Source organism: Lactuca virosa, chromosome 5 (genome assembly GCF_052849685.1).
Source record: "Lactuca virosa cultivar CGN04683 chromosome 5, Lactuca_virosa_CGN04683_v6, whole genome shotgun sequence".
Lineage (NCBI taxonomy): Eukaryota > Viridiplantae > Streptophyta > Magnoliopsida > Asterales > Asteraceae > Lactuca > Lactuca virosa.
In genome coordinates this window covers 66,456,023-66,483,082 of record NC_136430.1, presented here as the reverse complement: position 1 = coordinate 66,483,082, position 27,060 = coordinate 66,456,023, and the positions used below count along the sequence as shown (strand labels likewise).

At 35.1% G+C, this 27,060-nt stretch overlaps 1 protein-coding gene across 1 annotated transcript; it reads right to left on the bottom strand.

The window, feature by feature from the left end:
- Positions 1-415: 415 nt before the first annotated feature.
- Positions 416-2,275, bottom strand: LOC145115482 (NAC domain-containing protein 100-like). The gene is made up of 3 exons (XM_079051774.1): positions 1,737-2,275; positions 1,347-1,624; positions 416-1,254 (listed from the first exon to the last, which is right to left on the bottom strand). The coding sequence occupies exons 1-3, from the start codon at positions 1,930-1,932 to the stop codon at positions 661-663; spliced, it is 1,068 nt and encodes a 355-aa protein (XP_078907900.1). The 5' UTR covers positions 1,933-2,275; the 3' UTR covers positions 416-660.
- Positions 2,276-27,060: the final 24,785 nt, after the last annotated feature.

The window sequence follows — 27,060 nt, the reverse complement described above, 5'->3', positions numbered from 1 at the left end:
TTTTTTTAAAAAAAATTAAGGCAAAACTTCATAAATGGTCCCTGTGGTTGTGAAATGACAGAAATGCCCTTCACTTAACGGCTAAATGTTAACGGAGTTAGCGAAAAGGATCATTTGTTAAAAGTTTTGAAACCACAGGGACCATCTGTGAGGTTTTTTGAACTTAGGGACTAAACTTGATATTTTCGGAAACTACAGGGACCATTTTTGAAGTTTTGTATATATATATATATATATATATATATATATATAGAGAGAGAGATATATATATATATATATATATATATATATATATATATATATATATATGTTTAGTTGAAAATTTAGAAAATGTTGAAAGCCGTACAATTGTTTAGTAAAAAACAAAAACAAAGAATTTATAATTTAACAAATGAAAAACGGGAATTCTACAGCGTTGAAAATAATATTCAAAAAATATATAAAACTCCCACTAATATTTTTATAGAGGATATTAACAATATTAAAATACTAATTACCATATAATCTCTTACATTGTAATAGTTTCTTCATTACCTGAAATATTTGTCTCAAGCATCAGAAAATTATATGCATCTAACACTCAAATACTCTATTCATGTATGAAGAACGGTTTTTCATATCATCTTCATTATCTTCATCTTCTTAATTATGGATTCTTGTTCAGTAATTCCAGAAACAATCTATGTCGATTGGTCCAACGGAAGTAGATGGAGCTTCTTGATCTTCAAATGCCCTTTTTCTCATTTCAAGATTAGACATAACTGAAGAGATCTCTGTGTTCATCTCACTGCTCAATCCCGTTTCTTGCGAACCTGTACCCATCTCTCTTTCCAGTTTGAACCCATTGTTTTCGAGTAATCCCTTCAAGATTGATTGTTCTTGGCCTGGAAATGTGTAGCCTGTCGGGAACTGGAATTGGAATTGGAAATTGGATTGGGATTCCAGAGTTGGAGTGGATTGGACTGCCGGAAAAGCATAACTAGCGTTGGAATTTGGATCAAAAGGGTAGCTAGGATTGTTGAGAAAGTTGTTGTGAGGTGTTTGCATGTTGATCGGACTGGAGAAGCAGGGCACGTCGAGGGTATCAGATTTAATCACCCTGCCACCACTGTACGGTGAGGAAGCGTCTGTCAGTGGAGGGAAATGAGTCGGATTCGGTTCGTTTTCGCCGGAATTTGCAGTCATGGTCCCCGGAATATTTGCTTTCTTCTCGCCGGAACCTTTGTGAAACACGCGGCATATCACCCACTCATTCTGCAATTCCAACAACAAGCATCGAGCACCTAAAAACAGAGCAGAGAGAGCGAGAAAAAAACAGGGGAGAATAGAGGATGAGGAATCAATACCTTGGCTGATTTTGGTAGGGTTTGGACAGATGATTTACCCTCTAATCTAAATTCGTGAATTACCCAATTTGTTTTTTCCCCTTTTGGAGCTCTCCCTTTATAGAAAACGAGAGTTTTCTTCATTCCGACGAGCAATTTCCCACGGAAAATCTCCTTATCTTTTCCGGTGGCTTTCCAGTAACCGGCATCAGTTGCTCTGTTCGTGCGCAATCCGGTTGGATACTTCTTATCCCTTACACAGAAAAAATACCACTCCTTTTCGCCCATTTTCGCCAACCCTTCATTCAAAATTGAAAACAAAAGGAACCCAGGAAAAAAAAGTCAGAAATTTTCATCAAACATATAAGAAAAAGACGAATTTATTCGAACTGAATTGAACAAAAAACTCACCAGGTAACTGCCATGGCTCAATTCTGTTCATATCAACCTCCCCTATTGCTTTAGCAGAGAAGCTATTATCAACAACTTTCTTGATCAGATAATGCGTGATCAGCTCTTCATCTGTCGGATGAAATCGGAATCCAGGAGGTAAATCCATCTGCTGTTCGTCTTCTTTCGCAAACCCAGAGTAATTATCCATCATCATGCTAAACCCCTGAAAAGTCTTTGAACTTTTCAAACTCAAAAAGATTACAACTTTTCTTGAAAAAACCTAGGAATATTGTCACATCTAGTCTAGGACTGCAAAAGAGGTAGATCTACTGCCTTTAGACTTGAACTTAGAGAGAAAAAGAGAGGGAGAGAAAGAGGTGAATCTAGTTAAGGAGACTAGGGGTAGATTGTTGTTTTCGAAATGGAAATGAAAGCTATGAGGAGGTTATAAAGAAGCAGAAAGGAGGAAGCCATGGAAGAAAGAAAAACCATAAAGTAGAGTAAGCTTAAAGATTGAGAGGTTTGAAAGAAAAAGAGAAAAAGATTCAAGGACTCAAGCCCCTAAATACTGGTTTTGGAGAGAGAGAAAAAGAGACGTGGTTTAAAAGGAAGCCAATTGGGAAGAGGGGAAGGGCGGGGTGGGGGAGGTGGCATTTTTGCCCTTTTAAAAAAAATATTGCATTTTTTATTTTTGAGATGATTTAATGTTCTTAACTAAACATAGGTAAATCACTTAATCTAGTATTCACATATTTAATAGGTGTAATTAATTGATGTGGGATTGTGTAGATTGGCTTTTAATTTTGTTGTGAATAGATGCACTTGAAATTTTATGATATGAATTTGTAAATAAATTATTTCGTCTCATTCAAAAAGATAATCAATTTATAGATTTGTTTTGACTTTGTAATTGATGTATGATATGTTTTTTTTTTTGATTACTATAAGTATTTAATGTGGATGTTGTGAATAATTGAAAATCAATAGTTTCATACCATGGTTTTAACTTATTAAATCTCGAGTTCGCATAAAAAAAATATTCAGCTTCGAAGGTATGTGGCTAATCCTATTAATTTGATCTGAGGATACTAATAAAAATATGAATTAAAAATTTAAGATTTTTTATGTGCTATAAAAACGTAATTGTGAATAACGTGTTCATTTTTTCATATAGACCATGAAACGTGATAGCTATGGATACGATAATTACATGGGTAGTGATCCCTACAAAATAATATTTTGCAATACATAACAATTTGTGTTTTATGGAGTTATACGGTACAAACATATAAAACAAAAATTGCTATGTGTGACTAAAAACTATTATGTACAGATCAACATACATGATTGGAAAAAAAAATATTAGCAAAGAAAGACTCGATTTAATGAAAAGAAACGACTATCAATGCGAGATTTCCACCGGTTTCAACAAATCTTTTTGTTTTCACGTGGATCATCTTGTTTTTATGTCGATCTTCTTGTTTTTACGTGAATCATTATGATATTCCATAACCCCGAAAAAGAATTGGCTTTTTGTCCAGAATTTCGCTCACTATTTAGTCGGTTACAAAATGAGTATAACAAGTGTATTATGATGATCCTTATCAACAACTTCATGTACATGGTATGACATTCTTGCATCAAAGTAATGCTTATCGTTTGTTACACTACAACAATTTTTTACAAAAGAAAATAATGAGTGGTAGCAAAGTTGAATTTGTTAGAATTAAGGACTTAGACAAACATAAATATGATAATCAAGACGTGAGTAACAATTAAGAACATAAGAATTCAGCGTGATTCATTTGATTAGAGTAATTAAGCTAAATCTACAAACGAACTATAGATATATATTTATTGATAATCTTGAATATACACTTTCTACATTGTGGTTACAATCATACTGCAAGATCTATTTATAATAAATGTTTGACCTAATTACTTCTAGACTTGGCCACATGGACCTATGACCAATGTTTTAAAAATCAAGTTTTTAGTTGAACCGGTATGGTGACTAGTTCTCGATTCAAGCGGGTTGTATATCACAAAGTCAAACATTAAAACTTCACATAACATGTTGTAGATCAATCCAAATACATTAAAGCATATAATCTTAAGTTTTACATCAATCCAAATACATCAAAAAGTAATATAAAGTATAATATCAAAACAAAATATAGTTTTAGATGAATACAAACGTATGAAAAAGTTTCATAACATTTATCATTTTTAGTAACAAAACTACATCACTTAAGCTATAGAAAAAAACTTATCAAATATCCAATACATATAAGTTCTTTGTCATTTTGAGGCTCTACAAAGTTTACCAATATAAACATTAGAAATCAAGTCAAATGTTATCTAATTATTCCATATTCACTTTCTAAATGTAACATTCAGTTTCGAAAAGTTTCTTATTTCGGAAAGGCGGACTTCAATTTAGTCAAGAGCACGTATCGGGATTCAAAACGATAAAGTTTGGACCTTATTAGATGTTGATAATATTGGTTGAAGTAATGTAAGCCACTAAATTGTATTGGAGCCATAGAGGGGTAAAATGGGAAAATGTTATATTCTGGACTTTTTGAATGCATTAATAAATTAATTTTGCTATGCTTTAAGTCAAAGGTAATTAGATAAAATTGTGAGGCTGATCAATACCTTCGTTTGCATATTAAGATCACTGAAATCGGGTTCAGAACAAAGAAGTTATTATTTTTTGAAGCTAAAGCGGAAAACTGAAAAATCTAAAATTTATCTGAGAAACGCGAAGCTCCCTTTAATGTGCGCGGGGCGCCTCCGGCCCAGTAGGTTACATGTTTTTCAGTGTTTTTTTGGAGTATTTAAAGTCCATTAACCCTATAGTTCGTCATTTTTAGCCTTTGCATCATCTAGAACGCCTCTAATAAAATCCTTGCCTCCATTAAAGTGCTTGGAGCTCATCCTCTCTCCTAAATTCATTTTGGTGCTCTTTTTTGCTCCTATCGTGTTCTTGGGTGATGATGCATGAAAGCTTGGGCAACGAAGAATGGATCTTGAAGATTTCAGCCTTCTTAACACCTTTGGACCTTGGTAAACTCTAAAGTTTCAAGCTTTATTGTGCTTCCTCCATGATCTAAGAGTTTATTGGGTTTTTGGTCCATTTTAGTAAGTTTTGGTCCCTTTATGGCTTATTCCATTGAGTTGGAAGAACTCTTGAGCTTTTGACTGATGCTTGGGATGTTATATGGTCATTTGGTTGAGTAAAGAGTGCATGCATGAGTTCTATTTACTCCATTCATAAAGAAATATAGGTTTTTGGTCATTTCTGAACTTAGGGTTTTAGATCTTGGAAGTTTGTGGCTTTATAATGGATAAAGCTGGAAACTTCATCTATTTAGACATCATGTTGATTCATATCTGAAAGTAGAATGCTTGGACATATTAGATTAAGTCGAGAAAGATGCATTCTTGGACTTTTTGAGACTTAAAATTCAGAAGACGCATCTGTTTAGGTCTAGAATCTGACTATTTTGTCCTATAGTAGGCGCAGGGCACCTAGCAGGGGTGCGAAGCATCTGGTTGACCAAAAGTTAACTTTTTGACTTTTGATCGTTGACTTCTGACCGGTTTGACTTTTGGGTCAAATTTGGGTAGAACTGAGTGTTTTGCTAAGGACTGGTCTTGGATTGGCATTAGGTAGCTTGTGTTGTTTGTTCTGTTGCTGAGGTTGTTGTAGAGCTTCTTCCATTTAGCTCATGTGAGTTTTCTCACTGTATAACTTATGACATAGTTGCTATGTTGTGGTTGCTGTTGGGTTTTATGTACTCTAACATTCCTATGGTGCACATACAACCCTAATGCTTTGGATCTAAGTTTTCTCTAATTATACATGCAATAAACATTTTCCAAAGCATGAAGCCTAAACTAGCATGCAAGGTGATATTTGAATCATAAAAAACTAGTTAGAATATTACCTTGTGTAGTAGGTTAAATAACTTGGCCTCAAGAAGGCTTAGCACCCCAAGTGTGATGCCTCAAATGGAATCACAAAACACCAAGAACAGTTATGATGGATATGGAGAGGTTATGGAGACTCTAAAATCGGTTCTCACTCTTCAACCATAAGTGGTGGTGATTTTGTACTTATATATATATATATATATATATATATATATATATATATATATATATATATATATATATATATATATATAGAATATCAAGGGTCATGTGTAACCCTAATCCATACACATTAGCCCATGATCCATCCATTTGATTTGGATAAATACTTCATGGATTAACCCATAAGCCCATCACAAATAAAAACAATGGATCTTTAGCCCAACTCATATGTATCATTTTAATTAGTCTCTTTTGATCACTAAATTAATTCTTGATCAATACTAATTAAATAATATGATTCCTCAATTAATATATTATACTTATAATATATTAATAAATCATAATTAACCTCTTACTCAAATATCCTTCCTAACATATTGCTTTGATGAATGCAACCAAAATGGACCATGCTACTATCGGGTCAAGTACATACCAATTATAGTTATTGGCTTAGACACCTTTTCCAACAGTCTCCCACTTGGATAAGTCTAATAACTGTAATTGCCAATGTAACTTAAAATCCGATTAGCAATCGTAGCTCTCAAAAATCCGTTGTCGAACTCTGACGCGTCCATTAGATAAGTGATCATATAATCCTCTGTTCTACAAGATATTGTGTGGACAAAAACCTGGAATTAAAGTCATACTCATTGTCCAACATTTTCTTTCCCGATTTCTGATTTGTTCGTCATAGAACTTAATTGAACAAATCAATAGAGTTCTGACCGGGCCCGGCACATAAGTCAAAACAAAATCATCGAGGGGCCCAAGATATCGCTTTTAATCCTCATAGGATAAAAGGAACAGATAAACTTCGACTTATATGCTTGTACTAACTATTCATTGAATCATACATAATAGCATATTTTATAACATCGAGTTACTGATGCGGTTTCGCACTATAAATGTACAATCAACAAATAATCGCCAACTCATATATCTTGGTTTGAAGATTATACAATATTATCGTCTCACAATCACCCGTGATAAATTCCATGAAGTGATATGTGAGCGTGGATTTAGTCCAATACTCAAATCTTATTTCAAGAGCACTCATGAATGTTTGTAGCAATCTTTTGCTATGTCTAACACCTTAGACAATCATACGAAAACCCATTCATGACAATCTTCTTTCATAACCTACTTCCAAAGTATGATCAACTGTGGATAGTTTGAATAATCTTATTATTCTGGAAGTCAAAACATGCAAAATGAAACGATAGTAAATAATTGACACAAGACAATAACTTTACTTATAAATAAAAACACCTTTTATTCAATCATCAAATGTCAATTACATTATAACTATTACAAGTTTCTAAATGTCTATCTAATTACTAAAACTAATATCGTCCTTCAGCCCGATACTACTAGCGTGCTGCAAGTGCTTAACCCTACTCAGTCCCTTTGTAAGGGGATCTGTTGGATTTTCTTCTGAAGATACCCTCTTAACCACGAGGAGTCCCTCTTCTACTTGATGTCTTATGAAGTTGTATTTTCTGTTGATGTGTCTTGATCTGCTATGATCTCTTAGTTCCTTGGATAAGGCAACTGCACTGTCGCTATCACAGAAAATCTCCATGAGCTCCTTTATAGCTGGTACAACTCCAAGGTCTCCGATGAAGTTCTTCAGCCATATCGCCTCCTTCGATGCTTCACTCGCTGCTATATACTCTGATTCGCACGTTGAATCAGCTACAGTCTCCTGTTTGGAACTTTTCCAAGTTATTTCTCCTCCATTTAGGGTAAATATCCAGCCCGACTGAGAGCGGAAATTATCTCTGTCGGTATGAAAGCTGGCATCACTATACCCTACCGCTCTTAAGTCATCACTCCCACCAAGGGTAAGGATCCAGTCCTTAGTCCTTCGCAAGTACTTAAGAATGTTCTTTACCGCAGTCCAGTGACCTTTACCAAGATTCCCTTGATATCTGCTAACCATGCTCAATGCAAAGGCTACATCAGGACGAGTATAGGTCATAGCATACATGATCGAGCCAACAGCAGAAGCATATGGTACTCGACTCATTTTTACTATTTCAGCATTAGTACTTGGACTTTGAGTCTTACTCAGTCTGGCATTTCTTTGGATAGGTAATTTTCCTCTCTTGGAATCCTGCATGTTGAAATGTTTCAACACCTTGTCCAAATAGGTAGTTTGACTAAGTCCTATTAGTCTTTTACTCCTGTCTCTCAATATCCTTATCCCTAGGATATACACAGCTTCTCCGAGGTCCTTCATAACGAAACACTTCCCAAGTCAGGACTTAACCTCCTGCAAGGTTGGGATGTCATTTCCTATGAGCAGTATGTCATCCTCATACAACACGAGAAAGCTAACTATACTCCCACTAGCTTTGACATACACGCATGACTCATCCCCGCTTCTCGAAAAACCAAACTCTTTGACTTTCTCATCGAAACAAAGATTTCATCTGCGAGATGCTTATTTTAATCCATAAATAGATTTCTCAAGCTTACACACTCTATTAGGGTACTTTGCATAGACAAAACCCTCTGGCTGATTCATGTAAACATCCTCAGCCAACTTCCCATTAAGGAAAGCGGTTTTGACATCCATTTGCCGTATTTCATAATCATGAAATGCAGCTATGGCTAGCATAACCCTTATAGACTTAATCTTCGCTACTGGTGAGAAGGTCTTGTCATAGTCAACTCCAGGAGTTTGAGTAAAACCCTTCGCAACCAATCGCGCCTTATAAGTGTGTACTTTCCCATCAATGTCGGTCTTCTTCTTGAAGATCCATTTGCACCCGACTGTCTTATGGCCTGGTACATTATCAACCAAGTTCCAAACTTGATTGTCATACATGGACTGAATCTCGCTGTCCATTGCCTCTTTCCATTTAGTAGACTCGGGGCCTGCCATGGCTTCCTTGTAGTTGTTAGGTTCATCTAAATTTACCAGTATACTATCACTGATAAATGTATCACCTTCAGAAGTAGTATGGAAACCATAAAACTCAGGTGCCTGTCTAACTATACTGGAACGCCTCATAGGTAAGGACTTGTCAATTGGTTCAACAGGAGTTTCCTCCTCGGGTTGAGCGCTAGTGTTTGAGGTTCCTTCATCACTTAACTCTTGAAGCTCTTCAAGGTCAATTTGCCTCCCACTTTCCTTCTAGCATATGAGCTCTCTCTCACGAAAGACTCCTCTCCTCGCAACAAAGACAACATTGTCACTCAGTCTATAGAAGAGATATCCAAAAGATTTTTGTGGGTAGCGGATGAAAATACATCGCTCACTATGAGGTTCGAGCTTGTCGTGAGTCTCTCGTCTTACGAAAGCCTCGCAACCCCAAACCTTGATGTGGTCTAATGAGGGAACCTTCCTTGTCCACATCTCGTGAGGTGTTTTGGAAACCTTTTTAGTTGGGACTAGATTAAGGATATGGGTAGCAGTCTTTAAGGCATACCCCCAGAATGGGATAGGTAACGAAGCTCGACTCATCATAGAACGAACCATGTCCAACAAGGTTCGATTGCGCCTCTCAGCTACACCATTAAGCTGTGGTGTCCTAGGCGGCGTCAATTGTGAAATAATTTCGCATTCCTTAAGGTAGTCGTGGAACTCGATATTAAGATACTCTCCTCCTCGATCGGATCGAAGCATCTTTATCTTCCTGCCCAATTGATTCTCCACTTCTTGCTTAAACTCTTTGAACTTTTCAAAGGTTTTTGACTTATGCTTGATTAAGTAGATATAGCCATATATGCTGTAATCATCAGTAAGTCACATAGAAGCGGTTAGCATCCCTTGTGGCGGTTCTGAAGGGTCCACACACATCTGTGTATATGAGATCCAACAGACCCTCACCCCTTGCACAAGTGCCAGTGAAGGGTGACTTTGTCATCTTTCCAAGTAAACAAGATTCACAAGTGTCATCTGACTTTAAATCAAATGTATTCAACACTCCATCCTTTTAGAGTTGGGCTATGCGCTTCTTGTTAACATGTCCAATCCGACAATGCCATAAGCATGCTTTATCCAAATCATTGGATGAATCGATATGCAACACATTATTTCCTAAGTTATCTACAACCATCATAGTTTCATATATGCCATTGCAAGGTAATACTTCAAAATAAAATACACCATTGTAATAAGCATTAATACTACCAATTTCATTATCAAAAGAAAAGGTAAAGCCTTGTTCATACAAACTGTGAAAAGAAATAATATTCCTCGTCATATCAGACGAGTAGCAACAATTGTTAAAATCTAATTTTAAACCATTACTAAGTAATAAAGAATAAACTCCAATCTTGGTGACAGGCGACTTTCCCCTATTCCTCATGATTAAGTTCATCTTCCCGTGCTCCACATCCATACTTCTTTTTAGACCATGCAAATCAGAACAAAAGTGTAAGCCACATCTTGTATCAAGGACCCAAGAATTAGCATGTGATGAGTTATTAGATAGAATAGTATAAATACCTGCAAAGGAGGGTTTGATCTTCCCATCCTTTATGTCCTACAAGTATTTCGGACAGCTTCGTCTCCAGTGCCCTTTTTCATGGCAATGGAAGCACTCGACTTCCTTTGGGTTGGAATAGGGTGTGACAAAACCAACTTTGGTTTCACTAGAGGAGGATCCAGCATGAGACTTTCCCTTATGACTCTTGGAAGGAGTCTTCCTCTTATTTCCCTTTCCATGTCCAATTTCCAGGATATGGGCAGTTGCAGTAGGAGTAGATACAACAGATTTGCCTTTCAAACGGCTTTCAACAGTTCTCAAGAGACCTTGAAGCTTGATTAGAGTGACCTCCTCATTGTTTATATGATAGGTCATACGAAACTGATCATAACATGGAGGCAAAGAGTGTAGAATAATATCTATGGATAACTCTTCATCGAAGTTAACATTCAACTTCAGCAAGCGGTCCACAAACCTTTGCATCTTTTGCAAGTGAGCCGTGATGGACTCTCCACCTTCATTTTGGTCGTGATCATGGAGGCAATGATCTCATACCTCTCCTGCCGAGCATTTTGATGGTACCTTTCCATCAAGTCCTGGTGCATTTCATAAGGCCAAAAGTCCTCATATGACTTTTGGAGCTCAACAGTCATGGTAGCGATCATTATACACGACACTTTGGTCGCGTCGCTCTCATGAGTTTTGTACTCAACAATCTGTTCGGGAGTAGCAGTAGATTCATCAATCTCCTTAAGCTCTTTGTCAAGAACATATTCTTTGTCCTCATAACGAATAGCCATTCGAATGTTTCGAATCCAATCATTGAAATTCGATCCCTCAAAGATGACCCTCCCACATAAATTCATGAGGGAGAAAGAGTCGGAAGGGATTGGGTTGGAAGCATTGTTTGGAGTAGACATCTGAAAAGAAAGACAAAGTTTAGATTAGATAAGGATTCTTAATATAACACCCAAAATGGAATATTAATGTTAGGACCCAACACAATATTCTACAATTCGGAAGAGGGATGCCGTAATCTAATTGTAAAATATTTGAAGGTAGGTAAATGACGATTTACTAATTTCCACCATGAAAAACGAAATTGAAGATTAGGTTTTAAATGAATTGAAATTCCTAGATTCTTTTGAGATTCATTGAGCTTTTCAATGGCATGTTTAAATCTCGATTATGCCCTTCAAGTTTGTGACTGGGATACCGAGGATCACAAACAAGGTATGAATAACCATGCAAATTAGCTTGGTACTCTCGATGTCACAAATCACCTAATCAATGTGTCGGTTAACCACACACGCTCCATTGATCCATGATTAACACCAAGCTACCCTTTGCCACACATTGTCAGTCCCAAATTAGTGTGCCGGTTAACCACACACGCTCCACTAACGACTTAACAAGGCACAAAGTGCAATTTCATGGAATAGCACCATTTTCACATTTTTCCTAAAGTAACTAAGAATGGGAATTTATAAAAGTTTAGTTACTTTAATAATTTTCATTATACTTATTAATGAGAATTAGTGTCCTATCCTACCCGTTCGGCTAACGACCCTCCACCAGTCAATGAAGCGGTGGGTGAGAGTGGACACCCATTAAACCACCATTTTATAGGCTACCTTATACCCCCCTTATAGACCGGCTTCGTGAATGAGGCCTACTAACGGTAAGACTGACTTGTCTTATACAAATATATATATATATATATATATATATATATATATATATATATATATATATAAGTATTAAACTTTAATATTATAATAGTATAGGGTTGGATTTTAAACTTTTAAAATTCTAGGGTTTAGAATTAAAGTTTCATTAATGTAACTTTTCAAGTTCCAAAACTTGAGGGCAAGTTTTGTAACTTGTCAAAACTCTTGAAATTCATCACTTATGAACTTTTATGTTCCGTGAATGAGACCTTTCCAATTCCAAACTTGTGTACAAGTTATGAAACCTTCCAAGACTCTTAGAATTCTATAACTTACATTAGTTAATGGTTTCATAAATAAGGACATTTCATATTCCATAACTTGAGGAAAAGTTATGGAACTTTTTCAAGAACACATATAGATCGAATTAACTAGTCCAATTACGATATGATGATCATTTACCAATTTGACCTAATTTGATTCATATTCAAGATAGTTTCAAATTTTACAAATAACTAGTATTTCACAAAATCAAGTAGTTATCTTAGAATTTTACAAACATCATGTTATTGGATGAGGAAAGAAATTACCATATCATTAAAATCGAATTTTATGAATCAAAACAATTTATGGTAATGTTCCTAATCCAAAACAGGCCAAAAACTCGAATATTCTGCCTACAGACAGTCCAACTCGTCGAGTGCACTTATGAACTCGATGAGTTCATTATCATAAGGCACCTACTCGTCGAGTTTATACATGGACTCGTCGAGTAGGCCCTGGCAGAATCCAGAATTGCAGATTTTTCAGCTTTGAAAATTACACAATTGCATCAATACAATAGAAAACATCCTAGTCCCTGATACCACTGTTGGGTTTTATGTACTCTAACATTACTATGGTGCACATACAACCCTAATGCTTTAGATCTAAGTTTTCTCTAATTATACATGCAATAAACATTTTCCAAAGCATGAAGCCTAAACTAGCATGCAAGGTGATATTTGAATCATAAAAAACTAGTTAGAATATTACCTTGTGTAGTAGCTTGAATAACTTGGCCTCAAGAAAGCTTAGCACCCCAAGTGTGATGCCTTAAATGGAATCACAAAACACCAAGAACAGTTAGGATGGATATGGAGAGGTTATGGAGACTCTAAAATCGGTTCTCACTCTTCAACCATAAGTGGTGGTGATTTTGGACTTAGAGATACATACATATATATATATATATATATATATATATATATATATATATGTAGAATATCAAGGGTCATGTGTAACCCTAATCCATACACATTAGCCCATGATCCATCAATTTGATTTGGATAAATACTTCATGGATTAACCCATAAGCCCGTCACAAATCAAACCATGGATCTTTAGCCCAACTCATATGTATCATTTTATTTAGTCTCTTTTGATCACTAAATTAATTCTTAAATTAATTCTTAAATTAATTCTTGATCAATACTAATTAAATAATATGATTCCTCAATTATTATATTATACTTATAATATATTAATAAATCATAATTAACCTCTTACTCAAATATCCTTCCTAACATATTGCTTTGATGAATGCAACCCAAATGGACCATGCTACTATCGGGTCAAGTACATACCAATTATAGTTATGGGCTTAGACACCTTTTCCAGCAGTTGCATGCTTAGATAAACTGATAGGGTCTTGCTTGTTGCATATATGTTTTGCATGTTTCATTGAGTCGATGTGACTCATGATACATTGAGTCAATGTGACTCACACTTCATTGAGTCGATATTACTCACGTTTCATTGAGTTTGAACCCGTTGTTGCTATGTGTGGTTGTTGTACCGTATGTGATACTTTAGAAAATCACTAATCTTTGTGCTTACATTTTTGGATTAAACCTTTTTTAGGTACTTTAGATGATCATGGGAAGGTGAAGCTGTAACGTCCCAAAAGTACCAATAAAAATTTTCATTTTTAAACCATCAAATCCATACAACATTTGTTCTAAAACCATTCATAGTAAAATTTATCTTTCAAACATCAGAGTAAAACAATAATAATCAATGTGGAAAAAGCCATCTGGGGATGTTGTGCAGTCAAATCGGGCCCTTCCCTTTGGAACTGGAAGCACCTGAAAATATTTAAACCACAAAACTGTAAGCATAAAGCTTAGTGATTTCCCCAAAATACCACATACCGTACATAAGATTGTGTATGCTAAGGGCCACGATATAGTCTTACAATCACTTCCTACCATGGGCCAAATCATGGTCTTTCCTTGCAATACCGATGGCCAAATCCTGGTCTTACAAACAAGAGCCAAGGGCCACACCATGGTCTTCCATGCAAGTATGACAAAGACAACAAGCATCCTACATACAAATATCAGGGGCCAGATCCTAGTCTTTCGTATAATTTCCAGAAGCCAAATCCTGTTCTTTCATACATATGTCAAGGGCCATACCCTGGTCATCCATGCAAGTATCACAAAGAAAACTAGCATCCTACATAGTATAGTGAGAAGACTCACCTCGCACATGTAATAACCACCTAATAGCTCTCACAGCCAATGAGTGGGTGTTGTACACCTCCTAATGTAACGCTCGCAACTTCGGGCTAGACAGTTAAGATATATTAAGCGATAAAAACAAATTTTTGATAGAAGATTATTTAGGATAAATAATCCTAACCAAATTTATAGTATATATGACAAGGATTTCGTACATATAAAGAACTCTGAAATCCGACTTCGTATGAAGAAGTTATGCTTCTTCGAAGTTTCGAGATTAAACCGACATGACTCTACGTATCGTAAAAAGTGAAACTTTGATAAATTACTTTTTAGCCTAAGTAATTTGAATGAAAGTCATAGCAGTCGTAATACCAAAAGCGTACATATAGAGAACATCCAAATCTGACTTCGTGAGAGAAAAGTTATGATTTTTCGAAGTTTCAACGCAGCTGTGTTAGCACAGAAATCGAATTTTAGATCGGTCGATTTTTAGCCAAAGCAATCTAAATGAGAGTTTAAGATCTCTTTAATAGGATCCCAACGATATAAATACAGTCGAAAACGGAGTCCGTATGTAAAAGTTATTAATTTTACACGGTCGATAACAGTGTAAATTTTTGTAGACTGTTAAATTTAAGATATGCTGAGAATTAGCCAACGGAGTCTAAATCAAAGTTGTAATAATCGGAAATACCTACGTGTGGATATAGAGAACGTCGAAAACAGAGTTTGTATGGACGAGATATGAATTTTTGAAGTTCCAACTCGTACCTACCCCCTGCCACGTTGCTCTAGCCATTATATGCCACATGCCAGCGTCTGAGAGGGCCGACCAGGCCAGGGCGCGATGCGCACATGGTCTGGGCTCGACACGCATAATGAAAAATCAGCCTATAAATACTTCAGCCCTCTCATTTGATTTCCACACCAACCTAAACATCCTCTCTAGAGTTTTTCTCAACATTACCCCTATTTTCCCTTAGTTTTAAGTTTCTGGTAAAGCCCTAAGGTCCCTGAGAGTCTGACAGCTAGTAACTAGCAAGCCGAAGTTATGCCAGTGTAATTTCCATACTTTTATCTAGGAAATCTATGTAAGTTAAATTACACTCAACTTTATCTTTTTGTAATTTATATTTATATACATAGTCGTTATTATGAATCTATAAATAAGATTTATCAGTGATTCCAAATCATTATACTGATTGATCTACTCATGGGGATGATTCCTAGGCTGGATTTACTGAGGTGTTTAAAGTGAGATTTCCAAACAGTATACTTTGTATACCAAACCGAGTCTACCTCCAATATGATCCTACCTGGTTGTTCCTTACTTGATAGATCTTTATGTAGACATTGGGATTGTTGAGGAATCTAGACTATCATTAGTCATAAGAAATAATAAACTACGACTTAGTGATAATTGAACCTAGGTCACGTCAAAGGAAATGCTAAGTGCTGAAATGAAGCGATGCCCAACTTTTTAGTCATCCACCTTAACAAGTGAATGAATAGTTACTTTCATCTTACACAAAAATATAAAGTATTTAGATAGTTAAATGATATGTGTGCTTATTATCTGCAATATGTTTTCGATGAACCTATATGGCACGATTGTACTCGATTTAATTATATAAATATTTTTGTACTTATTATACTATATATATATATATATATATATATATATATATATATATATATATATATATATATATATATCGGGTGGCGATGGGTGATGAGAGATGAAAAATGATTAAGAGAGGTCCTTAACAATAAAAATATAGGAGATGCAATCACTTTTACTTGCAATGATTGCGATATTTACGATGTAGTCATCTAACAGAGTATAGATGACGACCACAGTCTAATCTAAAAAGTCGAATGGAACACCGGTAGGTTCGCAACCTGTAGGTGATAAATTACGAGTTCAGGCAATGTACGAACCGCGTATTCATGCGATGTACTCTACCGGCATGTATTATAGAGGAATCCCCGAAGTAGTACTGTTAATGCGATGTTAGGGGATGAACCCTAGGAGAAGTCCTTAACGATGAAATGTGATGTAGGTGATGATTCTTTGGAGAGGTTCTTAGAAATAACTATAGAAAAAAAACGGGGATGGATAATTGGATTAAATGCTCGACAATTAAACATATTAATTATATTATTGTGGGTTGTAAACCATATATACTCACCAGGTTCCCAACCTGACCCACTTAGCTTCTTTGTATCACAGGTAGAAGTACAAAGAGACATGAATGAGGAGAGATTCAAAGAGATGTAGAGTGATAGTCTAAGATACTGTAAGGCATGTTTATGCTTATGGTTTGTATCAATTATGACATCCCAAGCTTTTATAAATCAATGAAAAACATTCATTCGGAAATACTTTTATGGGACCAAATTCCGCATTTATAAATAAACTTTGTTTTAAATAAGCATAAATAAAAAGTTTTAAAATGGCCGTAAAAATGGGGATGTCACAATTGGTATCAAGGAGTTAGAGTAAGCGAATTAGGAATTTAGAGGATTTATAGAGTTAAACTTAGAATGCTAAGAGATGATCATGATATGTGTGTCTATTATATTGTAGGTAATACACCTGAATTGGCATAAACACTAGCTTACTTTAGGATACGATGCCTAATTTTCTCTTATGAGCTAAATGATTTATGGTATATCATGCCTTAGGTTACCTATCTAAATTACTATTATTAGGTTTAAGGTCTGTTGCCGACCTAGAATTAGGAAATTTTATGTGTTCAGGTTTCTAAACGTTTAATTATGGTATTAGAACTTGCATATAACTTTTCGGAGTGATAAGGAGGATCATATGTCTAAACCTTCTCTATCTATATTCTTGTCTCGGTACAATGAACACATGATTTGGTGTATAGAACGTCATGGTGAGGACACAAAGCGGATTTGGAAACGGTAATGAAAACCGACAACCTGGGTCTCGTATAATCTAGCGTGCACCAGAGGTAGTACCCGCACCCAATCCAATCACAATGATAATGATATAGGAAATGTTAGATCATCAGATGGAAGAGACAAGGTGTTTACTTCAAGGGAATAAGGATGAACCTATTGCACCCATCATGCAACATGAGCTAGAAGAGGAACAATCGGAGAACGGAAATTACAGTCGAACTGTTAGTCAAGCTGAACCCCAATTGATTAGAAGAAACAATCCAGGCAGAGGGATTGAGAAATATGGATGCAAGTACAAGGACTTCATGGCATCCAAGCCGCTAAGTCCTTCTGGAAGCCCAACACCAGTGGAAATTATGGATTAGATCTCCAAAATAGAGATGGTGTTCGAAAGCCATGACTGTAGTGATAGGCAGAAGACAATCTTCGCTACTAGACAACTTAAAGCCTGATGTATTGAGCTGGTGGAAATTGTTGACTAAATCCATGTCAAAGAGAGAATCAAGGAAGATTTTTTGGGAGTATTTCCTTCTACAACTGAAAAGAGAGTACTACTCTAAGCAAGACCTTTTGGTATTAACAATGAATTTCAGAAATTGGAGAAGGGAAAGATGAGTGTCAACGAGTATGCTGCAACATTCATTGAGAAAATGAAGCCAGTACCCTATTTGGTACCCACCGAACTCTCCAAGGTTGACAAATTTGATAATAGACTGCCAGCGGACTTTGGTCCAATGGTAAAAATAGCAAAAACTCTAAAGGAGGCTATCTGGCCAGCTAAAAATGTGGAGACCCAGATACAAGATAAGGTTCTGGAGAAAGCCGATATAGGAGAGAAAAGGAAGCTTGAGGGTTCTTCAAGATCCGACAAGAAAAATAAGCTCTCAAAGTTTGACCCTAACGACAAGAAGTCTGGGGGTAACAATGAAGCCAAATGGTGCGATAAGTGCAAGAAGAAGCACTTTTTTGAGAGGCGACCTGATACAAATATGGAAGAACAGGTCACTATTCGTCTATTCCAGAGATTGTACGTTTAACGACAAGAAATTTTATGAATACGGAGATGGTGGACATATTTCGAGGGATTGCCCAAAGAAAAACAAAGCAGGGAGGACGAATGTGTCGCCGAAGGCGAAGGCAAGAGAATACCATATGATACTTGATGAGGAAGCAAGAGGGCGGGCATTCGGACCTTCTTGTCAGGAGTACTTGAAAGAATGTGTCATATACGTTTTCTAGCAATATCTTATGTAGCCTAATGTAAAATGCATAATATATGATAAGTTGGAATAACAATGTAATCATCTAAGATGCAATATAATTTCCTAAATTATGTTATTCAGTGTGTTAAGTTTTGTGTGGCCATCTTTTAAGGAAACTTAGTGAACTGCAAGACAATACTTTGGACGAGTATGAGTATGTGTGAAAGGTAGTAGAGGCCTATACTACCGGAAGCACAAGACTCACATTTGGATGAGGAAAAATCACAAGGTTACTATGGCACTAGTAATTGAATTCATTATATTCATTTCCGTAATTACCTTTACTTTGGTGATGACTAATAAGATGAATGCTATTCCGACCTTAGTGGTCATATCGAATCAAGTTCGACTAATCTATGAAATAAGTTTGATGTAGTGTCCTACTTTAGATTGAAGGAAAAGATAATTGAAGCGATCAATAGAAGTATCATGGTCGTCGTTAAGACTAAGCAGCCTGTAGCTAGAAATCCTACTTATTATGATGTGATTACATCACATTAGAACATGAAGGAAGATATCTTCCATGCTAGGATCTGACTCAAAGAGACCAAAGTCTAGCCATTTCATCATACAATGGAAGATCCTTAGAACATAACCATTCGGTCTGTTATCATAGTCAAAGTAAAGACCTTATCGTAGGTTAAGTCTATTATAGAAGGAGCAGGAGTCTCATATGAAGATCGAATTAGAAGGAAGAGCATGTGCAAGGTCGAGCATTGCCAACAATCAAGAAGTCCAAAGGTTTGATACTTGAGTTATGGTTATTACCAAGGATGGAAAGGTAACTTTCGGAGTCATTATACAAGCCCTATTTTGCCGATGATTCTAGGACGTAATCATCCTAAAGGGGAGATAATTGTAACACCCGCAACTTTGGGCTAGACAGTTAAGATATATTAAATGATAAAATGAATTTTTGATTGAAAGTTATTTAGGATAAATAATCCTAACTAAAGTTATGGTATATATGACAAGGATTTCATACATATAATGAACTCTGAAATCCTACTTCGTATAAAGAAGTTATGCTTCTTCGAAGTTTCACGATTAAACCGACACAGCTCTACGTATCGTAAAAAGTGAAATTTTGATTAATTACTTTTTAGCTTAAGTGATTTAAATGAAAGTCGTAGTAAACATAAAACCAAGAGCGTGCATATAGAGAACGTCCAAATCTGACTTCGTGAGATGAAGTTATGATTTTTAGAAGTTTCAGTGCAACTATGTTAGCACATAAATCGAATTTTAGATCGGTCAATTTTTAGCCAAAACAATCTAAACGAGAGTTTAAGATCTTGTTAATAGGAGCCCAATGATATAAAGACAGTCGAGAATGGAATCTGTATGTAAAAGTTATAAATTTTATACGGTCATTAATAGTGTAATCTTCGTAGACTGTTAAATTTAAGATCGGCTGAGAATTAGCCGACAAAGTCTAAATGAAAGTTGTATTACTTGGAAATACCTATGTATGGATATAGAGAACGTTAAAACAGTGTTCATATGGCCGATATATGAATTTTTGAAGTTCCAACATGTACCTACCTCCTGCCACGCTACTACAACCATCGCATGCCACATGTCAACGTCTGAGAAGGCCGACCAGGCCAGGGCATGGTGCACACCTAGTTTGGGCACAACGTGCATAGTGAAAAACAGCCTATAAATATTTCAGCACTTTCATTTGATTTCCACACCAACCCAAACATCCTCTCTCTCGAGTTTCTCACAATCTTAACCCCATTTTCCCTTAATTTTAAGTTTATGGAGAAGCCTGAGGTCCCTGAGAGCCTGGCATCTAGTAACTACCAGGCCGGAGTTATGCCAGTGCAATTTCTAGACTTTTGTATAGGAAATATCTATAAGTCAAATTACATTAAACTTTATCTTAGTGTAATTTATATTTATATTCATAGTCGTTATTATGAATCTATAAATAAGATTTATTAGTGATTCCAAGTCGTTATACTGATCGATCTACTTACGGAGATGATGTCTAGGATGGATTTGGTGAGGTGTTTAAAGTGAGATTTCTAAACAGTATACTATGTATACCAAACAGACCCTACTTCCGAGTTGATCCTACTTGGTTGTTCCCTACTTGATAGATCTTGATGTAGACATTGGGATTGTTAAAGAATCTATACTATCATTAGTCATAAGAAATAATAAACTAAGACTTAGTGATAATTGAACCTAGGTTATGTCAAAGGAAAGGCTAAGTGTTGAAGCGAAATGTTACCCAACATTTCAGTCATCCACCTTAACAAGTGAGTGCATAGTTACTTTCATCTTATACATAGATATGAAGTATTTACATAAATAAATGTTATGTGTGCCAATTATTTGCAATATATATATATATATATATATATATATATATATATATGTATGTATATATATATATATATATATATATATATATATATATATATATATCGGGTAGTGATCGGTGAGGAGAGATGGGAGATGAAAGATGGAAAATGATTAGAAGAGGTCCTTAACAATAATAATATAAGAGATGCGATGACTTTTACTTACGATTTTTGCGATGTAGTCATCTAACAAAGTATAGATGATGACCAAAAACTAATCTAAACAGTACAATGGAACACCGACAGGTTCGCAACCTGTAGGTGATGAATTATGAGTTCTGACGATGTACGAACCTTGTATTCGTGCGATGTACTCTACCGAAATGTATTGCGGAGGAATCCCCGAAGTAGTATCGTTAATGTGATGTTAGGCGATGAACCGTAGGAGAAGTCCTTAGCGATGAAATGCGATGTAGGTGATGATTCTTAGGAAAGGTTCTTAGAAATAAATATAGAAGAAAATGGGGATGTGTAGTTGGATTAACTGTTACCTAATTAAACATATTAATTATATTATTGTGGGTTGCAAACCATATGTACTCACCACGTTCCCAACCTGACCCACTCAACTTCTTTGTATCACAGGTAGAAGTGCAAAGATACATGAATGATGAAAGATTCAAAGAGATGTAGACTGATAGTCTAAGATACTGTAAGGCCTGTTTATGCTTATGTTTTGTATCATTTATGACATCCCAAGATTTTATAAATCTATGAAAAACAGTTCTATGGAAATACTTTTATGGTACCAAATTCCGCATTTATAAATAAACTTTGTTTTAAATAAGCAAAAATAAAAAGTTTTAAAATAGCCATAGAAATGGGGATGTCACACCTAATAAACCACACAAGGTAAACCCTTAGTCCACCTTCTAAAGCTAGTCATTTGACTAAAAGTCAACCGAGGTCAAAAGTCAACAGTCAAAGTCAACTTCAACGAGTCTCCACATCGTGGCCTCCTATTGGCCACGTTGTGGCCGAATAAGGACAAAATAGACGGGCATCCTCCCAATCGCCACGTCGTGGCGGCCAAAATGACACATTGTGGAAACTGGGTCTTAACAACTTAATGAATTAAGATGCTTTCTTTCCACTCTAAGAGCTCCAAAGCTCAGATCTAGTCCTTCCTAGAATCTTGTTGGATAAAGTTTACAACTTTATCAATTAAGACATCCCAATAAGACAAGATCTCTAAACCCAGGTCCTTAATGACAAATTAAGGCATGAAATCAACCATTAAGCACTTAATCAAAAAAGTCACAGGTCCATAACTTCCAGAAGGATTTCTTACACTTAAATCATCATAAAAATTAGTGCTTTATTGTAACACCCGTTTTCCAGGATTGATCGATTTAGGGTGTTAAGGATTCAAGAGTTTGATGTTTGGAGGAAATCGAGTGTCACAACGTGACCATAGGGTGGTCACGACATGAAGGTTACTGTTCAACTGCGATTGGATAAAAAAAATCGGGTTAAACTGTTTAGAAACCCATTTTTATATCTTTCCCAGCTTAAGTATGTTTAATGGCAGTATTATAAAAAGTTTGGGAATTTTTATCATCTGGATGCTATTTTTCATGAATTTATATTGTTATGAAGGCTTAAAAATTTGGAAAAATAGTTAATCAAATAAAAAATTCAAGGGGACATTTCTGGAAGACCTCTACTGTATTTGGAACGAAAATGTAAAATTTGATGAATTTTGGAAACTGTTATGATAATATTTTTGGATTTTTAGGAGTCTAAAACACCTTTAAATGTGTTGAAATACCCTCAATTAATATTACAAAAACCTGGAAAATAATATCCATAATTATCTTAATCACATGAGTTATAAAATATCACCATTTCAGAAAAATTGTTACCCATTTAATATAAAACCAATATTAGAACAAAAATTTGGCATTTCTCTATATGTAGAATTTAATATATTAGCATTAGATTTCGACATAGAAACTCACTAGCGTGTGTTTGATGTCGTAGGATCCCGATAGTAAAGGCATTGGTGTATTCCGAGGCACCACTTGTAGCTACTTGAAACATTGTGAGTATTCACACATTCCCCTATTTTTGGTTTTTATGTTTTGGGGTGGAAAAGCATGTCCGAAAAACTATTTATTGTTCGTTGTATTTAAACTGATTTGTATCAAACATGATTGCTATATTTTGCTATGTATGCCTATGCAACTTGAAACATAAGGCCTTATCGTCTTAAGTCTCTTCTCTTACACTTTAATCAACCATTAACTCTTTGAGCCAATGGTCATTATGGATAGCGCTATTAGGAATTGACAACTCCTCACTCGCCCGATTGCTTGAGTGCATGATACCATATTAATCTATGGAACGATAAGCATAGATCTTGATAGGGCATCAGTCATAGGCTTGGTTGTGAACTCATTGTTTGCTCATATACATACAAACTTGTTATTTATTATGGCAACAAACTCGTTTATTAATTATAGCAATGAACTTTGTTTCTCATTATAGCAATAAACTTTGTTTCTCATTATAACAACGAACTTTTGTTACTAGAAACTTATTTACTTGTCTTAGCAACGAACTTGTTTGCTCATTGTAGCAACGAAACTTGTTTAATCGTTTTAGTAACGAACTTTATTTCCCATGAGAATATGAACGTTGCATCTCATTTGGGAAACATACTTTATTCATCATGATGACAAAGAACTTTGTTATACAAACTTATTTACTCATTTTAACAGTGTACTTTTATTTATGGAAACTTCTATCAAAACTTTGATTACGTTTCATTAAACCAATATTATTTTTAACCTGTGAGTACTCACCAACTATTTTTATAGTTGATGCTCGTTTAACATGCTTTTTCAGGAATCATCTAGTAAGAGGCACGTCGAGACACAACACTTGTAGGAGCATTTGCATGTGTTGACTTTTAAATACATTGTAATCTCTTTTAAAAAGTTGTTCAAACTCATTGTAAATTTTTAATGATTTTTAATACTATGGTTGGTGTTGTCTTTTAACTTTTGCTATGAGACCCTTTGTACTGTCACGCCTCATGTTTCCGCTTTAGCGGGGTGTGACACAAATGGTATTAGAGCCAAAGGTTATAGAGAATACCGGTTTTCCTTTGGAGAGCCACAACTATAGCCAAAAAATTTCAAAACGTTTTTAAAATACTGAACATACTACTGGTATAACTAATTCGAGTACGCATTATTGGACTTTAATTAAGTATAGTCTGGCCAACTATGTTTAATTAAGGAAAGTTAATGCGAGGCTGGAAACGGTTATAGTAGAATTATGTTCAAAACGATTTTCAACTTAAACTTTTGAAAAAAAAAAGAAATTCGGTGTGCGTATGGGCATTGCATATTATAGGCATTCATTTAGTTACACTTAGAAACTAAGTGCACTTTTATCACAATGTATTTATTTAGAAATATTCTTATACTTATCAAGTGCTAGGCTAACCAGGTAGGTTATATCACTAGCCCCTCTAGGAGCAATCCACTTAGTATTGAGAATGGGTATTCCTCGGTAGCTATTGACTTTAGACATAAGGTTAGTAGCTAGAAAGACACTAGTAATAATCTTAAGTAGAAACCTATACCAATTATACCTCAATACCTCTTCATCGTCTTCGTACTAGACTTACGAATAGGAAAAGCGTTCCGATACCGACATGGATAAGAATTGGAGCATCACATTAGAAAGTAGATGAGTCGCCACTAGTAATCACTTGGATACCATTGGCGAGCATTCCTCATTCGACTCACGAGGAGACACAGAGGTTTAACCCATTGCTACTGATAGGCAAGGCTTCTCTTATACGCTACGATTTTAGCTTTCGGTTGTTTCCACCTTGAGCTTAAAACTTAACATAGGATATCTCTTTGACCCAAAACCTTATTTTTAGTGATTCTTACCCCACCATCTTTACCTTGTATTAAAGCACAAACCATCCCCTTCTGGAAAAACTTACAAGTCTTAGTTCGAGACTCCCAGATACACTAGTGATCATCTCGAGTATACAACCATTTTACACTTTGCAAATTACTAACATGTTTCATGACTAAACTTCAACCTTAGATTTTCATGCCCGATCAAACATCGCACCACTTTGTTGTACGAATCCTTCCTACAAATTTCGAATCCTCCTTCGAACCTTATTATTTTCATACATTCGTTTGAGCCTTAGCGACATTACTAGCATTTATATCGTTATAAAGGATTACATCCTCTTACGTCGTGAGTCAGACGCCAAACCTATAACTTAACCTTTGACCTCTATAAAAGGCTGTGAAACTGCATTGGCACCATAAAACGTTTTACAAACAATTTTTCTTGTCCTTTATCTTGGGGAAAAGACATCGGTACTCGCCTTATACTCGTCTTATACTCGCCTTAGTATTTAGGTACGATCAGCTACACTAATCTACTTATTCCTTACTTCTTAATCTTCCATCGAAAAGTTATTTCGCTTCATCAGTTTTATTTATCATCGATAAAATACTTTATAACCACTTCATACAACTTACTAGACCTTTCCTAACAATATTTCCCGCTAAAAACAACCAAATTTACTTTTGACAACTTGCTTTAACTTAACACTTTTCTTCAAAACTCAATTTAAACAATGTTGGTTTTAACATTGCAATTTCAATTTCATTTCAAATCCATTTCAATGGATATATGTGCTTTTAAGGGCATATACACCATTTTAAGCCTTGCTTACCATTTTGGTACATTTTCGAAAAACTTAAAAGCATATTCTTTTATAAAAATTTTTAAACATTATGCTCTAAAACTTAAACATACAACATTGAAGTTCGTATTATGTATAAAAGCTTCATCGGATCTTCAAACCACATTTGTTTTGACTCTTTTGACCACTTTCTCATTTAGGCATTGTAGTTTACTTAAATGTGTTTTCTTGTAACCCAACATGGTATTTTTACAACTTTCTAATCCAAATGTGTTTACAAGACATCACTGATGCCTACATTTCAAAACACACCTTATTTGTTTATTTTATTTCAAATTAGTTTTATAATCTATAAAGTTTCTAAAATTTACAACATTTGAAAACTTAGTGTTCACTTTTAAATTTCCAGTGATTCACCTTTAACAAAAAGTAATTATTCTTTTAAATATACCGAGTTTTACCTTATCCGTTTTAACCATTGTTGGACTCAAGCCTAAAAGGTCAAAACTGTCAGATTTTCAATTACCAGTTGTAGTGCTTTTACTTTTTCACAAACGAAGTTTAACTTAATTGATAACTCATGAATTATTGGCAAACACTTTAAAACTTCTACATTTCTATGTAACCATCAACATACATCAAAGATTGAAGACTGAAATATATCTCGACATGGTTTTAAATCTACCTATATGTATTGTTCTTAAAATTTTAAACATACCAATCATTGCTGCTACCTTCCTTTTCTTTCCCCCGAACTTGATTTTTGCTCTCCCTCTGACATGAGATCTCGCAAACCGATAATAATAACATAATACATTGTCTAACTTTGTTTCTGTCTATTTTGCTTCTCTTTGTACCATGTTCGTACACATACAGACTAGAAGTCTACCCTTTCATTTTGAGCGATTAATACGTGTATAGTCGTGAGGCATAATTTTGATTTAGTCAACTTTGATATATTCAATTATGACTTTTATCATATACATTTTGTTTTTATTTTGAAATCTACTGTAAACAAGTAATCCTTATTTACATTTGTTCTTTCATTGAAAATTCAGAAACTTGATTTAAAGTGCAATTTTCATTGTATTTTCCTTACAATCAATACACAAGATGAATACCATTGTTCTTATCATTTTTGTAAATCCAGAAAATATATGTGAAAGAATACATTTTCTTATGTTTCTTCTTTTCTTTAAAAATATAAAAAGTTTTAAATGTTACAATTATCTATCCTTAAAATGATTGTTTTTGGTACAATCACTGAATTAAGAATGCATTATTCTCAATGATCGATATTTTTACTCAATTCTTAAAATAGCATTCTACTTTGCAATCTCCAGTGAATTCCTAAACTCTCAAGA

Coding starts and splice junctions, on each gene's coding strand:
- LOC145115482 (XM_079051774.1), bottom strand. CDS start 1,932: ATGATGATGGATAATTACTCTGGGTTTGCGAAAGAAGACGAACAGCAG. Junction 1,625..1,736: donor TGAGCCATGGCAGTTACCTG/GTGAGTTTTTTG, acceptor TTTTGAATGAAG/GGTTGGCGAAAATGGGCGAA. Junction 1,255..1,346: donor CCCTACCAAAATCAGCCAAG/GTATTGATTCCT, acceptor TTGGAATTGCAG/AATGAGTGGGTGATATGCCG.